General features: G+C 30.1%; 2 protein-coding genes across 2 annotated transcripts; one reads left to right on the forward strand and one right to left on the reverse strand.

Annotated features, from left to right (window-relative positions):
- The first annotated feature begins 14,658 nt into the window (after nucleotides 1–14,658).
- On the forward strand, nucleotides 14,659–16,580 carry LOC143598184 (protein ABA DEFICIENT 4, chloroplastic-like). Its single transcript, XM_077076470.1, has 5 exons — nucleotides 14,659–14,893; nucleotides 14,974–15,074; nucleotides 15,522–15,650; nucleotides 16,173–16,261; nucleotides 16,337–16,580. Exons 1-5 carry the CDS (start codon nucleotides 14,659–14,661, stop codon nucleotides 16,485–16,487), a joined length of 705 nt encoding a protein of 234 aa, XP_076932585.1. The 3' UTR covers nucleotides 16,488–16,580.
- Nucleotides 16,581–17,578: 998 nt separating this feature from the next.
- LOC143598185 (small ribosomal subunit protein eS7-like) lies at nucleotides 17,579–19,711 on the reverse strand. The gene is made up of 6 exons (XM_077076471.1): nucleotides 19,687–19,711; nucleotides 19,208–19,296; nucleotides 19,054–19,127; nucleotides 18,836–18,959; nucleotides 17,940–18,122; nucleotides 17,579–17,856 (listed from the first exon to the last, which is right to left on the reverse strand). Exons 2-6 carry the CDS (start codon nucleotides 19,280–19,282, stop codon nucleotides 17,737–17,739), a joined length of 576 nt encoding a protein of 191 aa, XP_076932586.1. The 5' UTR covers nucleotides 19,283–19,296; nucleotides 19,687–19,711; the 3' UTR covers nucleotides 17,579–17,736.
- Nucleotides 19,712–21,535: the final 1,824 nt, after the last annotated feature.

Here is a 21,535-nt window from a genome sequence, read left to right on the forward strand (position 1 = left end):
TCTAGTTATTTATATTTGTTAATTGTTGTGCACTCTGCATACTTTCTACTATATGTCTCTCGCTTACTAATACTATGGTCGCTGTTTGTTTGTTTTAAAACAAAAACTGTATGCAATCTTATTTCATCTGATTTCATGTCTGCAACTGAAATGTGGTCTGAAGATCTGCAATCTGAAAATATAATACTGTTTGTTTTATAAAGTGGATATTGTCTGCATAAGCTAAAATTAGTTATCTATCATATATGTTATAGTAGATATAAGTCATTTAACATCTGTAACTGCTAAAATAATTGGTGGTTGTGTACAAATTATGGAAGTGGGGTGGTGGTGGACGATTGGTGGTAGATGATTGTGGGTATGCGATGAAGGTGGTGGTGATGGACGGTTGTGGTGGGTGTGGACGGTGGTTGGTGGTAGTGAACGGTGGTGGTCGCCGACAGTGGGTGGTGGTAGTGGTGGTGGACGGTGGTAGTGGATTATGGTTGTGGCCGACGGTGGGTGGTGGTGGGGGATGGACGGTGGTAGTGGTGGGTGGTGTTGGTGGCGGACGGGTGGTGTTGGTGGCGGACGGGTGGGTGGTTGTGGTCGACGGGCGGTTGGTGGTGGTGGCGGACGTTGGGTGGTGGTGGTGGTGATGGATGGTGGTGGTGGTGGTGGACGATGGTTGTGGTCAACGGGGGGTGGGTGGTGGCGGACGGTGGGTGGTGGTGGTGGCTCATGGTGGGTGGTGATGTGTTGGACATTGGGTGTTGGTAGGATGTGAACAAGTGTGAAAAAGTTGAACAATAGCTTATTTTTTTAATACCATAAAAGCATTTTTCAGATCTTTTTTTCTAAAAAAAAACAAACAGTCTTCAGGAGCTTATGTCTGCGCGCCTGCAAACATAAGCCCTATGCAGAACATTTAAGCAAAAACAAACAGAACATATGTCTTAATGTTGTTTTTTTATTAGTTCTTTATATATATTTTTTTCCTAGGTTTATAATATAGTCTTCAAATCCATGTATGATTTTTTTTAGAGTTGAGCATTTCTATCTCCCGAATATAGGTGCGGTTCACCTAACATCCCTCCTCCTCATTCCCTATATCATACTGATACTGTAATGAACGATCCGATTACCGATCAAATTCTAGCTATATACATCATAACGCGTGGGTTAAATACCTCTAGTTTATAATTGGGATTAAAAATTTAAACTAACATACTTTTAGGCAACAATGAAACAAAAAAATAGTATTGCTTACTGGTGCACACATTCCTAAGTTATTTGCTTGGTTTGATGATACTAATTTTAGCTCATATAAGTCAAAATACCACATATGCAATCATAATTTACGTTTGAAGTCCTTTGGAACAACCAAATAGCTAAAACGAATGATCTTCAAAATTTCCGTACAACACTGTCAATTTGTCCAACTCGGATCAAAAGTGCATAAGGTATACAAACGAGCACTATGGTCAATTTTGATAGATTGGTAAGTTGTTATACATTTAATTCGTGTATTTGTATTAATTATTTTAGTCTTAAACTTGTATAGAATGTTGCTATTTCGTGCATATTTTATGCATACATGGTAACTGGCAGAAACTACTAAGTTGCGAGACTTGAGTCAAGGACAACCACGAAGAATACAAGTTAAATACTTGCGTAGCAAAGATTAAAACTACACCATTTATTTCGGTCTAAGTTTGGAAATTTTAAAATATGTATCATCCATAAAAAATAGTCTTCCTTATCCATCCACAATTTTATAGTTTGACATATGGAACTCCTACAGTTCTATACTTTCACCGTCTCGATCAAGTTAGGAAAATAGCAAAGTATAAGACTTTAATTAACCAACCACTCAATCAATTTAGGTCACATCAAGAATATTTTAAAACTCTAATGAATCCAAGGATTGAATTGGTATGATTTCAATAGTATTAGAAACATAATTTAATATCATATCCGTTTCCACTGAATGAATCCCTACCTAATTTGCAATCGAGTATTTTTAGAACCTCCAATTCAAAATTCTGTGCCTTGCAAACTGCTTTTTAAGTCAAGAATCTTACAAAAACTTTGGATATATATATAATAGGATCAAGAACTTTTTGGAAATTAAGAACTATGAGAATCATTTGGATCATAAAAAAATCCAAAAATAAAAAAATTCATAAAACAAAAAAACACAAAATTAAAAAAAGTAAAAAAACCAAAGTTCTTATTCATCATCCCGGTTTCTAAAAAAAACGTAAAAAAAATTCTCGGTTTAGCTAAATTATACATATACATATATGTACACACATGTTTTTTCTATACACATATGTATAATTAAGGTAAATGATAATGTACATATGTATACATTATATAACTAGAGATTAAATGAAAGTATACATATGTGTATAAGTATAATACGAATTAAAAATAAAAAAATCGGTTTTTTTTATTATACATATATGTATAATATGTACACACATATTTTTTTCCTATACACATATGTATAATTTAAGGTAAATGATAATGTACATATGTGTATATTACGTACTAGAGATTAAATGAAAGTATACATATGTGTATAGGTATAATACGAATTAAAAAGAAAAAAAATTTCAGTTTTTTTTTTAATGAAACCGGAATGAAATATAAGAATTTTGGTTTTTTTACTTTTTTAAAATTTTCGGTATGTTTGTTTTATAATTTTTTAATATTTTTTTAGTGGTCCAAAATGGTTCTCAAAGTTCTCAATTTGCCAATGGTTCTCTTAGGATCCTTACCCTATATATATATATAGGACACACACACTAGGTTTTATCCGTATTACAGGGTTGCTTTCATTTTTCATTTCTAATATTTATATATTTTTTGGATTTTAATTTTATTTATTTTAAGAAAATTAATAATATACTTAGGGTTGATGATTAAAGTGATTCACAAATAAATGAGATGCTATAACCCGTTTAAAAGCTATCTGGGTTTGGTACTATAAAAATTGTTTCCTAATATAAACAATATCTTATTTTTTAATTGTGGATATTAATTTTTAGTATTATCCCTATTTATAGGATTTTCATATCAAATATTTGGTGAAATTAATTTTTAATATTATGAGATGTTATACTCGTTTAAGGGTTATCTGGGTTTGGTGAGACCCAAATACGTGAATTCGGGTCAAATGCATGAGAAACCTCTATTTACAAATAAAACAATCTGGTGGCTTGAGAGAATGTAGAAATCAACCAGAAAGCTTTTAAAGGTTTCGTTTATATATATTTAAGAGTGTATATATATATATATATAATATATATATATATATATATTTATGGGAAGTATAGAATGAAAACCCATTTGAGTGTGAAAACCCTATGTAACATCGTTTTTTTCACACATGTAATATATGTTGTTACACTTAATACAAAACATCGAAAAATATAAATTGTTTTGCTATTTTTTAACAATTTTTTACTAAGTTTTGTATATCTTTTCAGGAGAGAGAAAAGTTATATTTATGTTTATATTTTTTTATTAACTTTAATTGTGAACCACAATATTCAAATTTTAATTAAAAATATGTGGTTGAGAATGTGTTTCTAGAGTTTTCACAACTCAAGTGGATTTTTATTTTAACTTAACATATATATACACACACACACACACCACTAGAAGAGTGCCCGCGCAATGCAGCGGGAAAGACATACTTTGATAATCATGTAATAAATTTATAGGTGTTCATTCTTCGTAAATTATGAGACCGTTCATCAATTTGGTTTCACGATTGAAACGAAGCTGATTCGTACATATTGAAATGTTAATTATTTACATATTTAATATTAGATATGTTTTATACTGTAATATATATTAGATATAGTTAAAATATAGTTAAACAAAGTTTTATTTGATATGAGTAAACTCGTCTATTACAACTTTAATTTAACCCAATTTCTAATATGATTTTTTTGTAATATTTGTTTTTGTTATGAATCCGCATTCTATTTGTTGTAATAAGATTTATCATTTATATGACCAAAGTTATCTTTGCATATTATGATTCTCTTAAATAACATATTAGTTGGTGTTTAGTTTGAAGTGAATGTACAAGCAGATTACTAATTCTTATTTTAAACTCAATTTATTATCGAAGTACAAACTATATCGGAACCTAGTCGTTTGTAATGGTTCAGCTTAGTTGGGTTATAATTTTAAACAATTCAGTTTTGGTTTTCAACGAAAAAAAACGTGCAAAGTTGGCTCATGGTTTAATATAAAGCCATCAAAACCGAACCGCAACACATCTCCATAAAATGTTTTTCTTTACTTTGAAAACTATAGCAATATCATACTCAAATTAAAGATAATAAAATGCTTGTTTTTATGATGCCATTTATTTTAAAAAATATTAACGTATGAAAAAAGTTATGATCATTTAAAAATCGTGGGGTAATTGGGTTAAAAGTGAAAATAAAAGAATATATAAGTAAAAGGTTATGACCAATGTTGTAACTTTAAGGGATTAAAGTTGTAAATATTTGAAGAAATTTCAATTGCACATGGGATTCTATATAACAATGACATTTTTGCCGCCTATTATATGTTGTACCTAATGCATTAAATGTTGTAAATTACTTAAAATAAGCGTCTTAATTTGCCCCATTGATGGTATATTATATAATATATATATATATATATATGGAAATATAGAATGAAAACCCACTTGAGTTGTGAAAACCCGCGAAAACCCTATGTAACATCGTTTTTTTTTGTTACATGTAATATACGTTGTAACATTTAATACAAAACATCGAAACATTAAAAAAATTGTTTTGCTATTTTTTAATATTTTTTTACTAATTTTTTATATGTTTTTAGAAGAGATAAAAAGTTATATTTATGTTAACATTTTTTATTAACTTTAATTGTGAACCACAAGATTTAATCTTTAATTAAAAACATGTGGTTGAGAATGAGTTTCTAGAGTTTTCACAACTCAAGTGGGTTTTTATTTTAACCTAACCCTATATATATATATAATATATATATATATATATACATACATACTAGATTTTATCTCCCGTATTACGTGGGTTGTTTTACATTATTCATTTTTAATATTTATATGAGTATATTTGGATTTTAATTTTATTTATTGTAAGAAAGTTAATAATTAATATACTTGAGGTTTGATGATGAAATGGTCTCGTAAGTAAATGATATGTTATAATCCGTTTTAAAAGCTATCTAGGTTTGGTGATACCCATTACCCGTTTATTTTCTTTATTATATAATGGTTTCTTAATTATAAATAATATCTTTTTTTAAATAAATTAGGATACTAATTTTTAGTATGTCCCTATTTTATAGGATTTTCATATCAAATATTTGATGAGATTAATTTTTAATATAATGAGATTTATAACCCGTTTAAGAGCTATTTGGGTTTGGTGAGACCTTTACCTATGAATTCGGTCAAATGCTTGATAAGCCTTCGTTTACAAATAAAGCAATCTGATGGCTTGAGAGAATGGTTGTTTTACATTTTTCGTTTTTTAATATTTAGTTTTTGGATTTTAATTTCTTTATTGTAAGAAAGTTAATAATATACTTAGGGTTTGATGGGTACAGATGACACGCAAATGGTGAATACATATAACACAAACTACTAGAAAATGGTCTTTAACGACACGCGCTGCGTGTCATTGATGGGTACAGATGACACGCAAATGCGCGTCGTTGAAGCCCCTGTCATAAAGGAAATATGACACGCACATGCGTGTCATATTATATAACACGCTTTAATGACACTCATTTGTGACATGCGTTTATGACATGCATGTATGACACGATTTCGTTACTCACATTTATGACACCAATTTACGACAAGCATTTATACATGTCATCATATACTTTTAAAAAAAAAATATTTCTATATATTGCATAAAATTACTAATTTTTACATTAATTACACAAATGCAGCATCAAAATCATATATATATTAGACATCGTAAGTCAAAATATTACAAATATTCCGAAGTTAGTTAACAATAGCATTTGTTAATATTCAAAAGCGTTAATATTTTCAAAAGCATACACATATATCACTACTGGAAAATAAACTGTGAGGTACAATGACCTGAAACGTAAAACACAATAAAAACTACATATTACGCAATGACATGAATGTAATACACAATGATTAAAACACAATGATAAGTAGAAAGACAAATTATGAGCACCAAGACACAATGACAAAATACACAATGACGTAATCTTTTTTTAAATTGTTATCTTTAATATGAGTATCAACTGATAACACAATGACCAAAATCCATAACACAATGCATAGAAAAACCAATTAAAAATCATAATGAACAACCAATAACACAATATAAAAAACCCACTATTTTTTTATTTTTATATAACAATATGATACTCATATTAAAGATAAAAAAAACGTTTGTTATTATGGTGAAATTTTAAAAATAAAATAATGTTGCATGAAAAAGTTATGGACGTTTTAAAATGATAGAAGAATTGACATGTGCCTTGCATGTGGAAAGAGAAAGTCAACAAAAATGGGTTATTACCTTTATGCCCTTCTCATCAATTTATTTTCTTAAATTAATCTCCACTATTCAAATCTAAGATCAATGGATCAGATTCCTTCTCATTTTTGTTGTCCTTTGTATTTTAACTTATATATATATATATATATATATATATAATCGTGTGTGTGTGTGTATATATACACCGGTGACGGATTCAGAAACTTTTTAATATGCGTTCAGAATTTTTCATGCTTGGATTTATTAATATCCGGTGTCAAAGTTTTAAGGCCGAGTCAGGTTGCATATAAAAATGCAATATCGTAACAAAAGTGCATCCAACATTTAATAAAATAAGAAATTATTTGAAGTTAAGAGGAAAAAGAAAAAAAATACATATTTTAATTGTTACCTAAGAGTTATCATGTTATGAAAAGGATCCTTGACGTCTTCTAGAGATGAACAATTTAAACGTCATAACCGTTAATCGGGTCATCACCGCCATAACCAAACCGATTTTAACTAATAACCAACATAACCAACGGGTCGATTTAATGAATTTTTGTAAACCGTCAAATACGGGTCAGTTTTGGTTAAAGATAATTCCAAACCTGCCAGAACCGAATCGAACCATTTATTTAACCAATAATATGTTTTGAATTAACTTTCACCAAACGTCTCGAATTGTACATTTTTATGTTTTCAGTTCAACATTAGTAATCGAATTAACTTGAATTTCATTTGATGGATCATTTAAAGTCATTTTTTGAATATTTGGTATTAAAACTACCGAATATATAGTTTGTTGGATTATGTCATGTCAACCGGCCCATAACCTACTTGGTATAACCATCAAAACCAAGTAATCGAAACCACCATAACAGATCGGTTATGGTTATGGTTATCCATTAACCGACATATCAGTATGGTTATGGGTTTGACCCAAAACCGCTCCAAACCAACCCATACACACCCCTAACGTCTTCAATGAGCGACTTTAGAAAAGAAACTTGTTTTCAATAATGAAGTGATGTGACGCAAGGGTTGAATATTAATAGAAGAGGTTGGCAATCCTAAAAGAGATCGTTAGCATGCGTAAAATATGAGCCAGTCAAATACGAACTTGCTGGTCAACAGCAAGTGAAGCCTGCCGTAAAGGTCGACGGTCTTGGTTGCGTGAATGCATGGGAACTGATCCGTAGTTTATTTTTAAAATTTTTTTTTAATCACAGATCTTATTGAAATGATATTTACTATTTAGGTTAAGTGGGTTTTTATCCTTTCAGAACTCAAAAAAAATTAAGAACTTTTAAGAACTCATAACAACCAACCATTTTTTTTAATTTTTTTTATATATTAACATTATTTGAGACTAGTTTATCATATTCTAGAAAAAAATATTTGATTACATATATAAATCACATGCTTACACGTGTGTAAAATTTATGTAATAACATATTTACATATGCGTAAAAAAACATAGATATGTGCCAAAACTAATTTTCTTAATTGTAATCGTAAATATAAATCTGAAAAGTGATAAAAACTACACTTAAATAATATACACATGCAAAAAATTTTATAAAAAAATATTAGTTATGAAGAGTTTCTTGTGGGTTTTAAATAATTTAAAAATTCTGTAATATTACTCCTGTTAGGTTATAAATCTGAATTGAGTCACATCTTTATTAAATTTTTGGGCCAATTTTTTTATTATTAATTTGTCTCTCTTTTTGATAGATTATATGGTTCGTGTTCATTTAATAAGTTATATCTTATAAGTGATTAATTCATTTGAATTTATTAATTCTAGTAGTTTTCTTTAAAAGTTTATAAAAAAAAATATTTACTGGATCTTTTTTATTAAAATATTCATAATTAGTGGGTTCAAAATATTTTTAAATTATTGATGGGTTCAATCGTCAAAAAACAATGGGTTTATTCGTTAATACGGTACTATACTCGTTTAAATAATTGAAAATAGATAGGGTTCAGGTTCACGCTTCCACCCATGTATACAATAGTTATAGAATGCAGCACATCTCCTTACCTCAGACCTGTGGACTAGGGATATTGGAATCGACTCAACCATCTAAAATCCGAACGGTTCGGTTCATGGTTTTACGGTTTAGTCCTGTTTGAAGCTTTGAACTGGCAGTTTAACCTTTATTATTTGTATATTTTAACCATCTTCACTATTTTAGGCTTTATATTACAAACTAATGATTTTGAAAAAATAAATGGGTTCAAACCATCAAAACACAATCGCTAAACCACCAAACCGGCTATCTTGTAGACCCATCTAACGATTGGGTTATTCGTTTTTTAAACTGTAGTTAGTGTTTTGACCTATAATTTTCATAATAACTGGTCCGTAAACACCCATTGTGGACCTTGTCTCACCTCCTTGATGTAGTCATCGTCATAACCTTATGACTAACCGACACGATGGATGAACCACTAAGAAGGTCTTGTGTCACGTGCTATGCTTTAGTTTTGTATTGACATATTATATTGTATTTGTTATTTAAATGACAGCACATGTTTATGCAAAGATTTCTAAAACATAAGTGTTTACCAAAAAATTTGCAACAAAGTTGTGTCTGTCCTTACAGGGTACACCCAGCCTAACCTTTCAAAACTATCCTATCCGTAACGAGTCAACCCGTTTAATTTTGGACCCGGTCTAAGACTTTTGGCCGTTCAGTGTCAGTCGCTCTCAAATCAAGCTGTGATACCAATGTTAGATCTAATCAAAATTGAAATAAAACAAAAAATATTTGGTAAGAACTACTACAATTGTCTTGCGGGTGATAATATCCTATTGCACTATAATCAACAATGGTTAAATAGCATAAAACGATGCCTAACATGGGTTTGGTAACCGGCCCATTATGTGTAGTTGCCCAAAATAGCAAACATTAATTAAACTAAATAAAAGATGCAAACTAGAGATTCATAAAACTAGGAGTGCGAACTAGCAAGAAGGTGTAAGTTATTCGATATTGGATGGCTAAAAGAGCGGACTGGGATCGAGCTTTAACAAGTTTGAGCTTGAATCTAAAAATGAATTCGTGAAATAAACAAGCTTGAATTCAGGCTTCATTTATCGAACTCGAGTAGGTATGCAAACTTGTTATTTATATAACTTTATTCTAGTATTATATATATAGGGTAAGGATCCTAAAAGAACCCTTTATAAAATTGAGAGCTTTGAAAACCATTTTGAACCACTAAAAAAACCTCTAAAAAATATTTAAAAAATTATAAAACAAAAAAAACAAAAATTTTAAAAAAGTAAAAAAATCAAAGTTCTTATATTTCATTCCGGTTTCATTAAAAAAAATTAATTTGTATTATACTTATACACATGCGTATAATTTTATTTAATCTCTAGTTACATAATGTACACATAGTACATTATCATTTACCTTAAATTATACATATGTGTATAAAAAAACATATGTGTACATATACGTACATATTATACATATATGTATAATTTAACTAAACCGGGAATTTTTTTTTTAGAAGCTGAGATGATAAATAAAAACTTCGGTTTTTTTACTTTTTTTATTTTTGTGTTTTTTTTTATGATTATTTTTATTTTTGGGTTTTTTATGATCCAAAATGGTTCTCATAGTTCTCAATTATCAAAAAGTTCTCACATGATGCTGATCACACACACACACACACACACACACACACACACACACACATATATATATATATATATATATGGTTAGGTTAGAATAAAAACCCACTTGAGTTGTGAAAAATCTAGAAACTTATTCTCAACCATATGTTTTTAATTAAAATTAAATCTTGCGGTCCACGATTAAAGTTAATAAAAAATGTAAAAGTTAATTTACATTTTCTCTCTCCTGAAAACATATATAAAAATTAGTAAAAAATGTAAAAAAATAGCAAAACATTTTTTTTTATGTTTTCGATGTTTTGTATTAAATGTAACAACATATATTATATGTAACAAAAAAACGATGTTACATAGGGTTTTCACAACTCAAGTGGGTTTTCATTCTATACTTTGTCTATATATATATATATAATATTTACATTTTTATTATTATATATAAATTATGACAAAATATAGCTAAATAATATATATAAAGTTATCTAATTAATTAAGGTTAAAATGAAAACGCACTTGAGTTGTGAAAACCCACGAAAACCCTATGTAACATCGTTTTTTTTTTTTGTAAATGTGATATATATTGTAACATTTAATACAAAACATCGAAACATCAAAAAAAATGTTTTGCTATTTTATAACATTTTTTTACTAATTTTTATATATGTTTTCAGGAGAGAGAAAACGTTATATTTATATTTACATTTTTTATTCACTTTAATTGTGGACCACAAGATTTAAACATTAATTAAAAACATGTGGTTGAGAATGAGTTTCTAGAGTTTTCAAAACTTAAGTGAGTTTTCATTTTATACTTAGCCATTAATATTATATATATATATATATATATATATATATATATATATATATATATATATATAGGGTAAGGATCCTAAGAGAACCATTGGCAAATTGAGAACTTTGAGAACTATTTTGGACCACTAAAAAAACCCTCTAAAAAATATTAAAAAATTATAAAACAAACAAAACCGAAAATTTTAAAAAAGTAAAAAAACCAAAATTCTTATATTTCATTCCGGTTTCATTAAAAAAAACCGATTTTTTTTTCTTTTTAATTCGTATTATACCTATACACATATATATACTTTCATTTAATCTCTAGTTACGTAATATACACATATGTACATTATCATTTACCTTAAATTATACATATGTGTATAAAAAACATATGTGTACATATACGTACATATTATACATATATGTATAATAAAAAAACCGATTTTTTTTTCTTTTTAATTCGTATTAAACCTATACACATATGTATACTTTCATTTAATCTCTAGTTATGTAATGTACACATATATACATTATCATTTACCTTAAATTATACATATGTGTATAGGAAAAAAAGTGTGTACATATATGTACATATTATACATATATGTATATATATAATTTAGCTAAACCGAGAATTTTTTTTTACATTTTTTTTAGAAACCAGGATGATAAATAAGAACTTTGGTTTTTTTTACTTTTTTTATTTTTGTGTTTTTTTTTGTTTTATGATTTTTTTTATTTTTGGGTTTTATTGTGGTCCAAAATGGTTCTCATAGTTCCTAATTTCCAAAAAGTTCTCACATGATCTTGATCCTATATATATATATATATATATATATATATATATATATAAGGAGGACAAAAAAGTGATTTCACATATAACGATTTAAGTAATTACAAGTGTTAACATACAATAGTTAAATTTTATTTAAAGTTTAAGCATTACTCATTGTTACTTTGTGTCACATTGATGGAAAAACAAAGTGCATAGACCAACATTTTTCTATAAAAGCAAGGTAACTTTCTGGAAAAAAAAAAAACGTGTAATTTAGTTAGCCCTTTAGCAAGAATAAGTTATAAAATAAGTTTTAAGATCGAGCCAAATTGAGTGAGTGAGCCAGCTTGACTTTTAATCGAGTCAAACTCAAGTTTATGGTTCCAGCTCGATTCTAGTTTCGATTAAATAGCCGAGTTAACTCGGTATGAAGTTCTAGTTGAGCTAGAGCGGTCCTTGGCTGGGCTCGTTACAAACATACCACTCTTAACGTGCATAAAAGTTCATAAACTCGTGTGATTATCGTATAACTCAACCATACTCTTTGCCCATCTGTATTAGCTCATTCGGGATTCACATAACTAGTAACACTTTTGCATGTTTGGACTTAACCGTTCAACTCAGTTAACTATAACCGATATAACTATCATGTGATCTATATACTACTTATTTAATTTAATTATATATATGAAACAATACTTATTTTGCAAAGGATTCTAGCATGGATAATATTTATATCGTAAGGAAAGATAAGTTAGACAAAAATTCAAAGGATATTAACATTACTTTATTAGAAAACAATATTGGTTTTTGTTATTATTATTTATGATTAAAAATAAAGTAAAAAAAAGGCCGAAAGAGTAATTGGTGTTGACAACTTCCCATGTGCACCACCCAGCAAATTAGGACCGTCAAATGTGGCTTACATGTACCATGGGTCTTGTTTCACAAAACTTTCATACTTTCGCCTCCTATTTGAATTATATTTTTATTTAACCCTGAGAGTTATAAGGATATATACATACACTTTGATGTTTTCGAATGGGTGGTTCACGAATTCAAATGTGGGAGAGAGAGAGAGAGAGACATTACATATGTGAGAAGGATAGAGAGACATGCGCAGTTTGTGAGAAGCCAGTGTAGGTTTTGTGTGAAGGAGAGGAGAAAGAAAAAAAAAGTTGTGATTTGTGGAAGAAGAAAGAATGAGGTAGTCGGTAGTCCATGATGGAAATGAGGGGAAGCATTAGCATGAAATAGAGAAGGTGCTTGTGAGCCTTCTTAAAAAGGCCATTAAAGATAAAATTCTTTAAAAAAATTCTCACAAAACAGGTTTTCATCATATATATATATATATATATATGATCATTTATGAAGATTACAATGTAATCGTTATCTTATATTCCTCTAAAATTTAAAGAAAATATAGATGATTAAACAAATACCTAATAACATAGGAAAAAATTAAGAGATGCTACGATGAATCTTTAAATATAGAGAAAATAATTAAAAAAAAAACATAAATTAATTGAATAATAGAGAGAGAGAGAGATGTGGAGAGCTTTTAAAAGGAGAATAAAAATTTAGAGAGAAAAAAATTTTTAGTTAAATTATAAAAATTGAGAGAAAGAAACCATCCTGAAGTTGTTAAAGGACTTTTAGTGTATGAAATATAACTCTCAAGGGCTAGAAATGGAACATGTGTCAATGCAGTGGTACTTTTATGGAAAATGACATGGATAGAGTTGGACTCCACCTGAAACATCCAATCCAACTATAGTGGGAGGGAGGATAATGTTGATTTTCTTATTCTTACGTTGTTTCATTAACTTTTATTAATTAAAGTTTGTTTGTCTTTATAACTTTGAATTAAAAATACTCTTTCTTAAATGAATGATAATTGTTATTATATAATACTTTTATTATAGTATAAATGCTAATTCCGTTGTTTTAATATAAGAGTAGCCCTAATTTCCTGATTATTTGGAGAAAAATAGGTGAGATGAATGAATGTCCATCTCTCTTCTCTTGTATTGTATCCATATAATTAGTTTAGTTTAGTTGTACTTCCTTCTCTTTCTTGCACACTACTACCACTTCCAAAATCCTTTTTCTTTAATCATATATAAATATATATCTAGATGAAGACTAACTTATTTCCATTCTCATATTCTCTGCTTTTGTTATGGCTTTCTCTTCTTGCCTTTGCCACCATCAGTTGGCACTCAAGGTATGTGTTTCTTTCAAATATCATCATTTATCCATTCTTTGTTATATGATCTGGGTATGAGTTATCTTTGTTTAGTGTTCATTTATCCAATTAAGTTGCTTATTTTGAATTTTGATGTTTCAGTTTCAATATCTCTTAGCAACTTAGGTTCTTAGATAAGGGGTCTGCACAATCTTGGACTGTTCAATAATATATTCAAACATTCGTCTAAAACTCAAACCAAACTTCATAAAAACAAGTATAAATCGAATCGGTTTGGTAGTGCTGTAATTGAGCTGAGTCGAACCGAGCCAGATTTAAACAGTTTGGTTTTCGTTTTCGTTTTTAGTTTTCTCATCTGCGCAATTTTTGGGCCGAAGTGCAAAATTTCCAAGAATATTTCATTTAGGCCTATTTTTTTTGTTAATTTATGATCAATTGATTATTACACTTTTAGTTCTACAATTTTTGTACACCCTTAGTTAGTTTCTTATGAATTATCTAACATTAAAAATTTAAAAATATTATCACTCAATTCAATAACAAAATTCTGGGTAACAACAGGTTTGGTTCAGTACATGCAAAACTGAAACCGAAACCAAATCGTAAATTCGGTTATTTCTGTTCGGTTGTGTCAGTTATTTCTGTTACAGTAGTAGGAGTATAGCTGTATGATAACGGGTTTTAAACTGCAATATAAATGTCATTACCTTTGATTTTTGTCTCGGGCCTAATTACAGGTTTTCCTTTATTTCAGATTAAGCACTCGAAAACCACATTCACTCTAAAAGCAGTGAACTCTGAATTATACGGTGTTCATATTGGATACAAGGTAACAAGTGGCTGGAGTTTTAAGGGCGGATCACGGGCCATTGTTGTAGCTAACCCGAGAAGGTTCAATCTGCATAGAAAGAGCATATGGTTACACGCATCATGTAATTTTTATAGTTTGAAAACGTAAAACTTTAACCGGGTATCTGTTCAATGCAATGTGACTAAGTTATGGTTTGTGTAGGGTTCACAGGTCCACAATCAGCGGGAGACGCTTTTACGTTAGGAACTGCAGCTGTTCTTCCGTTCTACACCCTCATGGTTGCAGCCCCGAGAGCCGAATTGGTAAATTAATTCAGTCTGGTTCGATCGGGTCAATCATTTTGGCTCCAAAATATTGGAAATTAGGGGTGAAATCTGTCACGAAACATGAATAATACAGTTTTGGTATCCTGTATAGTTAAATGAGTCGTGTTCGGGTTGACCTATTTAATCCGTTTAATTAGAGAAATCAGCATGTTAATAATAGAATATTAAAATTTAAAAAGTATATTTTATAGGGTCAACATGGGATACACAATTTTACATGTATCGGCTAGGGTTAATTTATTTTTAATAAAAATATATGGGTGGTGTTTGGGTTCATCAAACCTACCGACCCAACATGAATGTCACCCCTTGTTTCAATACGGTTATTCTAATCGAGAAGAACTTATCGGTTAGAAATTTTCTTAATGGAACCAAAGTTTGTTGCAACAATGTTATTCTAATAGCAATGCATATGTGGTGCAGACTAAAAAGTGCATGAGAAGTAGCATACCATATGTCGTACTCGGGGTTTTATACTCATACCTTCTTTACCTCTCGTGGACACCAGATACAATCCGATTAATGTTTGCAAGCAAATACTGGCTTCCAGAGGTCTGGTTCTATATTGAACATGTCCCTATGTATCATGATACACACATTTGGAGATGTCATTACAAAAGACTAAATTATTGCGAGAACAAAAGAACAAACCTTATCGTCTTAACTTTTTTCTAACAATGGTTCAATTTTTTTAAAAATTTACATTTTACATGTTTTAGACAAAAAGAAAAAGAAAAACCTTAAAAGTAATTTGTTCATACCTTCTTTTTTCACTTTCAGACGTTTACTATCACATGTGTAGATATGCGTAGGAAACATCCATACACATGATCCGCATAATCTACATGTGTGTAGGGTTTATAAAAACTAATTTTGTGTTTTTTTTTTCGAATGTTTAAAGGGATGAATGAGCATTGCATTGCAACCTTTTTTTTTATATAATTTAAAAGATGAATGACTAATTTTGTTGTACTTTTTTCTCGCAAAAGAAAAACTTTTGCCTAGATTTATCCACTATAAACATATATACATGGTTATAACTTATAACATTACAAACGATTTGTTTATTGGCAGCTTCCTGGAATAGCTAAAATGTTTTCAAACGAGATGACTTTAGCCTCGGCTTGGATCCACTTATTAGCTGTTGACCTCTTTGCCGCAAGGTCATGTTTCTTGGTTTACCACTTGACCATGGCTCGTACCAAATGCTAACCCGAATTGAATTGTTTTGTAAACAGGCAGGTGTATGAAGATGGGTTGGAGAACGAGATTGAGACCCGGCATTCGGTTTCTCTCTGTCTCTTGTTCTGTCCAATTGGAATACTCATTCATGCCATCACCAAGGCATTCATCAACATATCAAGAGAATCAAAAACCGATATTCATTGATGTTTTGTTTACTACCTTAAAAATTAGGCAAGTGTTGATGTGTAGATCGAAATCATCGAATTTTGTTCATACTTTAATCTAATTGGTTATGGATTTGGCATAGTTGTTTATTGCTCAAAAAAAATGAGTCAAATAAAGTTTGTGAAAAAAGTGTCTCGACACTGTCATTACATCTAGAGTTCATTGCTCCCGTGGATCATTCGACGAGTCTGAAGAGCGACATGAGCCCACCAACACAGTCCACAGGTTCGAACCTGTTCCGATACCATGTAAATTGTTTGAAGAGTACTTTCTAAAACAGCGACCTATAAGTCTAAAACAACATGATTAAAATGCATTAATATAGCCGGCCATGTCTCTAAAAGTCACACTCATGAACAGCAAATTATTTGGTGATAAATTATAGATATGGATGTCTTAAATACATGCAATTTTAAACAAATAAACATAGTACCTTGTTAGTTTTCAAACAAGTCAAAATTTGATGAAATGACTCCAGGTATGCAAAAATGCTTAGGGTGATCGGGGTGGAGGTTTGGCAAAGAAAATGCGCTAATGCGAGACTCCAACCACCTCTAAATGCAAAGAAAATCGGGTAAGGGAACCCTAAATGAAGGAGAAGATAGAGAGATTAAGCGCCTTCCTATTCTTTAGAAAAGAAAATTATTTCTTTCCTGCACCACTAATAATCAATAAATCTTCATACACCCTGTGATCGGTTTGTCGTTGTCCATAAATCTTAGTCCACCTTCCCTTAATACCATTATCTAGATACTTATTTTATTATGCTATAAGGTGATTTGTATAAGCAGCGTTTAAAATAAATAGTCAGCCTTCATCACATTTGTAAAGAGTTGATAAGTAGAAGCTTCACTAATTTTCGAATACCACCAACATTTTAAAGTAGCCTAAAAACTCCCGATTACCAACATTAGGTTAAAAGTACACAAACTGAAAAGATATATTAGTTATAAATGGTATTATTTATAAGAAAAACAAAATAACAATATACTCAGATGTTGTGGAAGGGTAACATATAGAAATTGCTTCATGAATATGTTGCATAAACAGCATAATTAAGATAAAAGAAATCAAGAAAAGATCATAAAATGCAAGTTCCACAACCAAACTTAACAAAAACCTGAGCACAATCTGAACATCTTTAAGTCAAACATCAAAATGCACCACAGAGTTGCAGCATTTCAAATGACAAGAACAAAACTGAAACAATTAAATAACTAGAGATCATTTAAGCCTCGGTTATCGGATACTCAAACACGACATCTTTCCCACAGAGCTTCTTGTAAACTCCTCCAAAAGTCTCCAGCTTGTACTCGGTATCATTTCTTGCCTTTGGGTCCAAGAAGATCTATAACAAAACCATAACAATAAACAAATATTACAAAACAAACCATTAAAAACATCAAAGTTTAACCAAACTAATTAAATCACCTTAATTATTTTGGACCCGTCAACTCTGTATCTGACACGCTTTCCAACAATCTCAGCAGGGTACACAATATCCTCCAGCATGGCATCATGGACAGCCGTCAGGGTACGGTTACGTGGCCTCTGAACAGCTGAACCCTTTTTAGGTGGCGGAAGCATCCTTCTCGTTGCAATCAGAACCACATCCTGCCATTATATTTTTGCTCATTTTTAAAAACTTTGAAAAATAACATAGGGAAACTAACAAACTTGATGTGTATAAATAAACAAGACGTTCTGGATAAACTTACGTGTGCAAACAACTTAAAAAACCGATCCGTAACCAAATAATGAACCAAAATGACCAACATTTACGTAAAAACTGAACTTTCGGTAATCTTTTGCTTTTGCGTGTAATTCTAACCAAAGGGCCAAACCAAATTTATGGATTGTTAATGTTTAACTTTACTGTTTAAGAAATTTATAGGAGTTCAATATATAAGTACACTCAAAAATTTTAGCCCAATTGTAAAATGACTAACTAAATATTAATTAACAAAAAGATTTAGACCCAAACTCTTTATATTAAACCATTTATTCAGCCCAGTAATTCCTTGCTTAAATGACAACCAAAAATACTGAAACCCAAAAAAAGGGACAGTTTTCAAAACCTCAATAACTGACCCATGCACACCACATAGACTATTTACCCATTTGGTTAAACAAGTAAACACATCAAACCGTTAGTCAAGATTACCCTCCAAAGAGCTTATGACTGTTTAGCATTTCTATTACAACCCTCAAACCCGTTTGGCACGCTTAATCATGCCAACCTGTTTAACTTAGCTGTTAAATAGGTTAGTTACGGTCCAATGGTTCGACCAGTCAACCAAACACCGCTACGTAACAATAAAGTGTACCTTGCCGCTAAACTTCTTCTCAAGCTCTCTGACAAGCTTGAGGTGAATCTTGCGGAACGCTTTCCTTAATCTATAAGGAACATGAATCACCACCGCCTTTCGGTTTCCAGAGACATCAATTTGCCTAAAACAAGTTATTAAAATAATAATGAACAACAGTGACAATCATGAAAGCAAAATCAAATAAACAAAAGTGCAAATAGAAAAGCGACACTCACGTAGCACTGTTAATGTAAAGATCCTTCAAGTCACTCTTAAGGTCTTGGTTTGCGTTTTCCAAATCAAACAACGCCTGCATAAACCATTATGATTTAACGATACAAGCATCATAATAAAAAAAATGCAAAACGCAGGTCAGCAAGTAAGAAATACCTGAGCAACGGAGTCCTCGAACTCGGTGGGTTCGACATCCTTGTCCTTCTGAATCTTCTTCCTTGAAGTGTACATTTTGCAGGGTCAAACTAATCATCGAGGAATAACGATTCAAGGTTAGTAATAAGTTTCAACTCAAATACTTTCGCATACACATACAATGCAACTAATAAGAAGAGATTACTTAGGTAACAAATCCAAATTAAATTGTTAAAAAATGACTAAACAGATTACTGCAAATTAGAGTATAGAGTGCAAAAACATCTATAAACAGTTGTTAAATAATCAAATAACCCTAAACAAGTAGAGATGAAACCTGGGTTAAAAAAATGAAAAATAAATTAACAGAAATTTCTACTAAACCAAGATAACAAAAAACAATCAATCAATCAATATAGTTAAGGACATATGAACAAGTAATAAAAAGTGAAGATTAAGGACGAGATTTGGAAAGAAAGGTAGAAGGAAGATGAGCGCACAATGGGGGATTCCGGATGGCTGCTGGGAGGAATCGGCTGAGAGGAACAAGAATAAGAATATGAAAACCCTAACTCTATTATAACCTTATACTCCTATAACTTGGGCTTGGGCTTGCATCAGCTCCATACAGTGCTTCGATGTTTTTTAGATCACCATGGGATTGGGCTGAACCTCAAATATATCTATCTATCTATCTATAACATATATAAACGAAACCCATAAAATCCTACGTGTCGCGATATGGTTGCTCCCCCCTTTTATGGAAGCCACTAGATTGTTTGATTTTTAAATGGAGGCCTCTCATTGATTTAACCCAAATCCATGGGTATGGGTCTTACCAAAACCAGAGAGCTCTTAAACGAGTTATAACATCTCATTATATTAAAAATTAGTCTCATCAAATATTTGATATGAAAATCCTATAAAACAGGAATATACCAAAATTTAATATCTAATCTAAAAAGAAAAAGATATTATTTATAATTAATAAACAATTATATAGTAAAAAAACATAAGTGGGTCATGGGTCACCAAATCCAGATAGCTTTTAAACGGGTTATAGCATATCATTTGTTTATGAAACCCTTTCATCATCAAACCCTAAGTATATTATTAACTTTCTTACAATAAAGAAAATTAAAATCCAAAAAATAAATATTAAAAAACAAAAATGTAAAACAACCATTCTCTCAAATCATTAGATTGTTTTATTTGTAAATGAAGGCTTCTTACGCATTTGACCTGAATTCACGGTAAAGGTCTCACCAAACCCAAATAGCTCTTAAACGGGTTATAACATTTCATTATATTAAAAATTAGTCTCATCAAATATTTGACATGAAAATCCTATAAAATAGGGATATACTAAAAATTAATATCCTATTTTGTTTAAAAAAAGATATTATTTATAATTAAGAAACAATTTTATAATAAAGAAAATAAACGGGTAATGAGTATCACCAAACCCAGACCCAGATAACTTTTAAACCGGATTATAACATATCATTTATTTGTGAAACCATTTTATCATCAAACCTCAAGTATATTAATCAATAACTTTCTTATAGTAAATAAAATTAGAATTCAAATATTGTTACATATATAAATATTAAAATGAATAATGTAAACAACCCCCGTAATACGGGGGATAAAATCTAGTGTGTGTGTGTGTATATATATGTGTGTGTGTGTGTGTGTGTGTGTTTAAGTTTAGAAGATAAGTCAAGTTATTGCGAGAAGTGTGAGAAGTTAATCCAGCTAATCATATTTTTTCTTTTCGTTTTCTTATTTAATTAAATATAGGGGTAGAATGGTAAAACTTCCTACATAGTTTATATGGAAACTATTACTGTTATTTTTGATCATTTTAATATGTATAAACAAATATTTTATTTGTACCTGTGTATTTCGTAAATCACCTAAATGCAAAAAAGTAAATAAATTATCATACACATATTACAAATAATTGAAATTGGCAATAATGTAAATTGGTTTTACATACAAGAAACAAATTACCTATACACATGGATAATTTCATTTTCCTTTTGAAAGTATACATTATAAAATCCTTTATAACAATCAACCAAATTAAGAAACAAATTGAATACACATGTTACATAACCATGATATTAAACCAAAAAATGTCAATTAACAAAACATTTGATCCGAACAAGGAACTTTCGAATATTTGATCTTTTAGTGTTTAGGTCTGAAAGAATCTTAGCCACAAATATTACCCTTAAACTCAACACTCATGGCTTGTACTTTGTTGAGTAATCTAACATACCACACTACCAATTTTGTTTTCACATGAAAGTCTCCATATGTTTTTTTTTTCCCTACATCTTT

Source organism: Bidens hawaiensis, unplaced genomic scaffold, assembly GCF_021521415.1.
Source record: "Bidens hawaiensis isolate Kalapana, Puna unplaced genomic scaffold, B.hawaiensis_p1.1 tig00049766_1, whole genome shotgun sequence".
Lineage (NCBI taxonomy): Eukaryota > Viridiplantae > Streptophyta > Magnoliopsida > Asterales > Asteraceae > Bidens > Bidens hawaiensis.

Bases quoted from the DNA above. Each gene is read 5' to 3' on its own strand.
- LOC143598184 (XM_077076470.1), top strand. From the start codon at position 14,659: ATGTCATTACCTTTGATTTTTGTCTCGGGCCTAATTACAGGTTTTCCT. The intron at 15,075-15,521 runs GTAAATTAATTC...TATGTGGTGCAG, and splicing joins CAGCCCCGAGAGCCGAATTG to ACTAAAAAGTGCATGAGAAG. The intron at 16,262-16,336 runs GTCATGTTTCTT...TTTTGTAAACAG, and splicing joins GTTGACCTCTTTGCCGCAAG to GCAGGTGTATGAAGATGGGT.
- LOC143598185 (XM_077076471.1), bottom strand. From the start codon at position 19,282: ATGTACACTTCAAGGAAGAAGATTCAGAAGGACAAGGATGTCGAACCC. The intron at 19,128-19,207 runs GTATTTCTTACT...TGGTTTATGCAG, and splicing joins TCGAGGACTCCGTTGCTCAG to GCGTTGTTTGATTTGGAAAA. The intron at 17,857-17,939 runs GTGATTTAATTA...GTTTTGTTATAG, and splicing joins ACGGGTCCAAAATAATTAAG to ATCTTCTTGGACCCAAAGGC.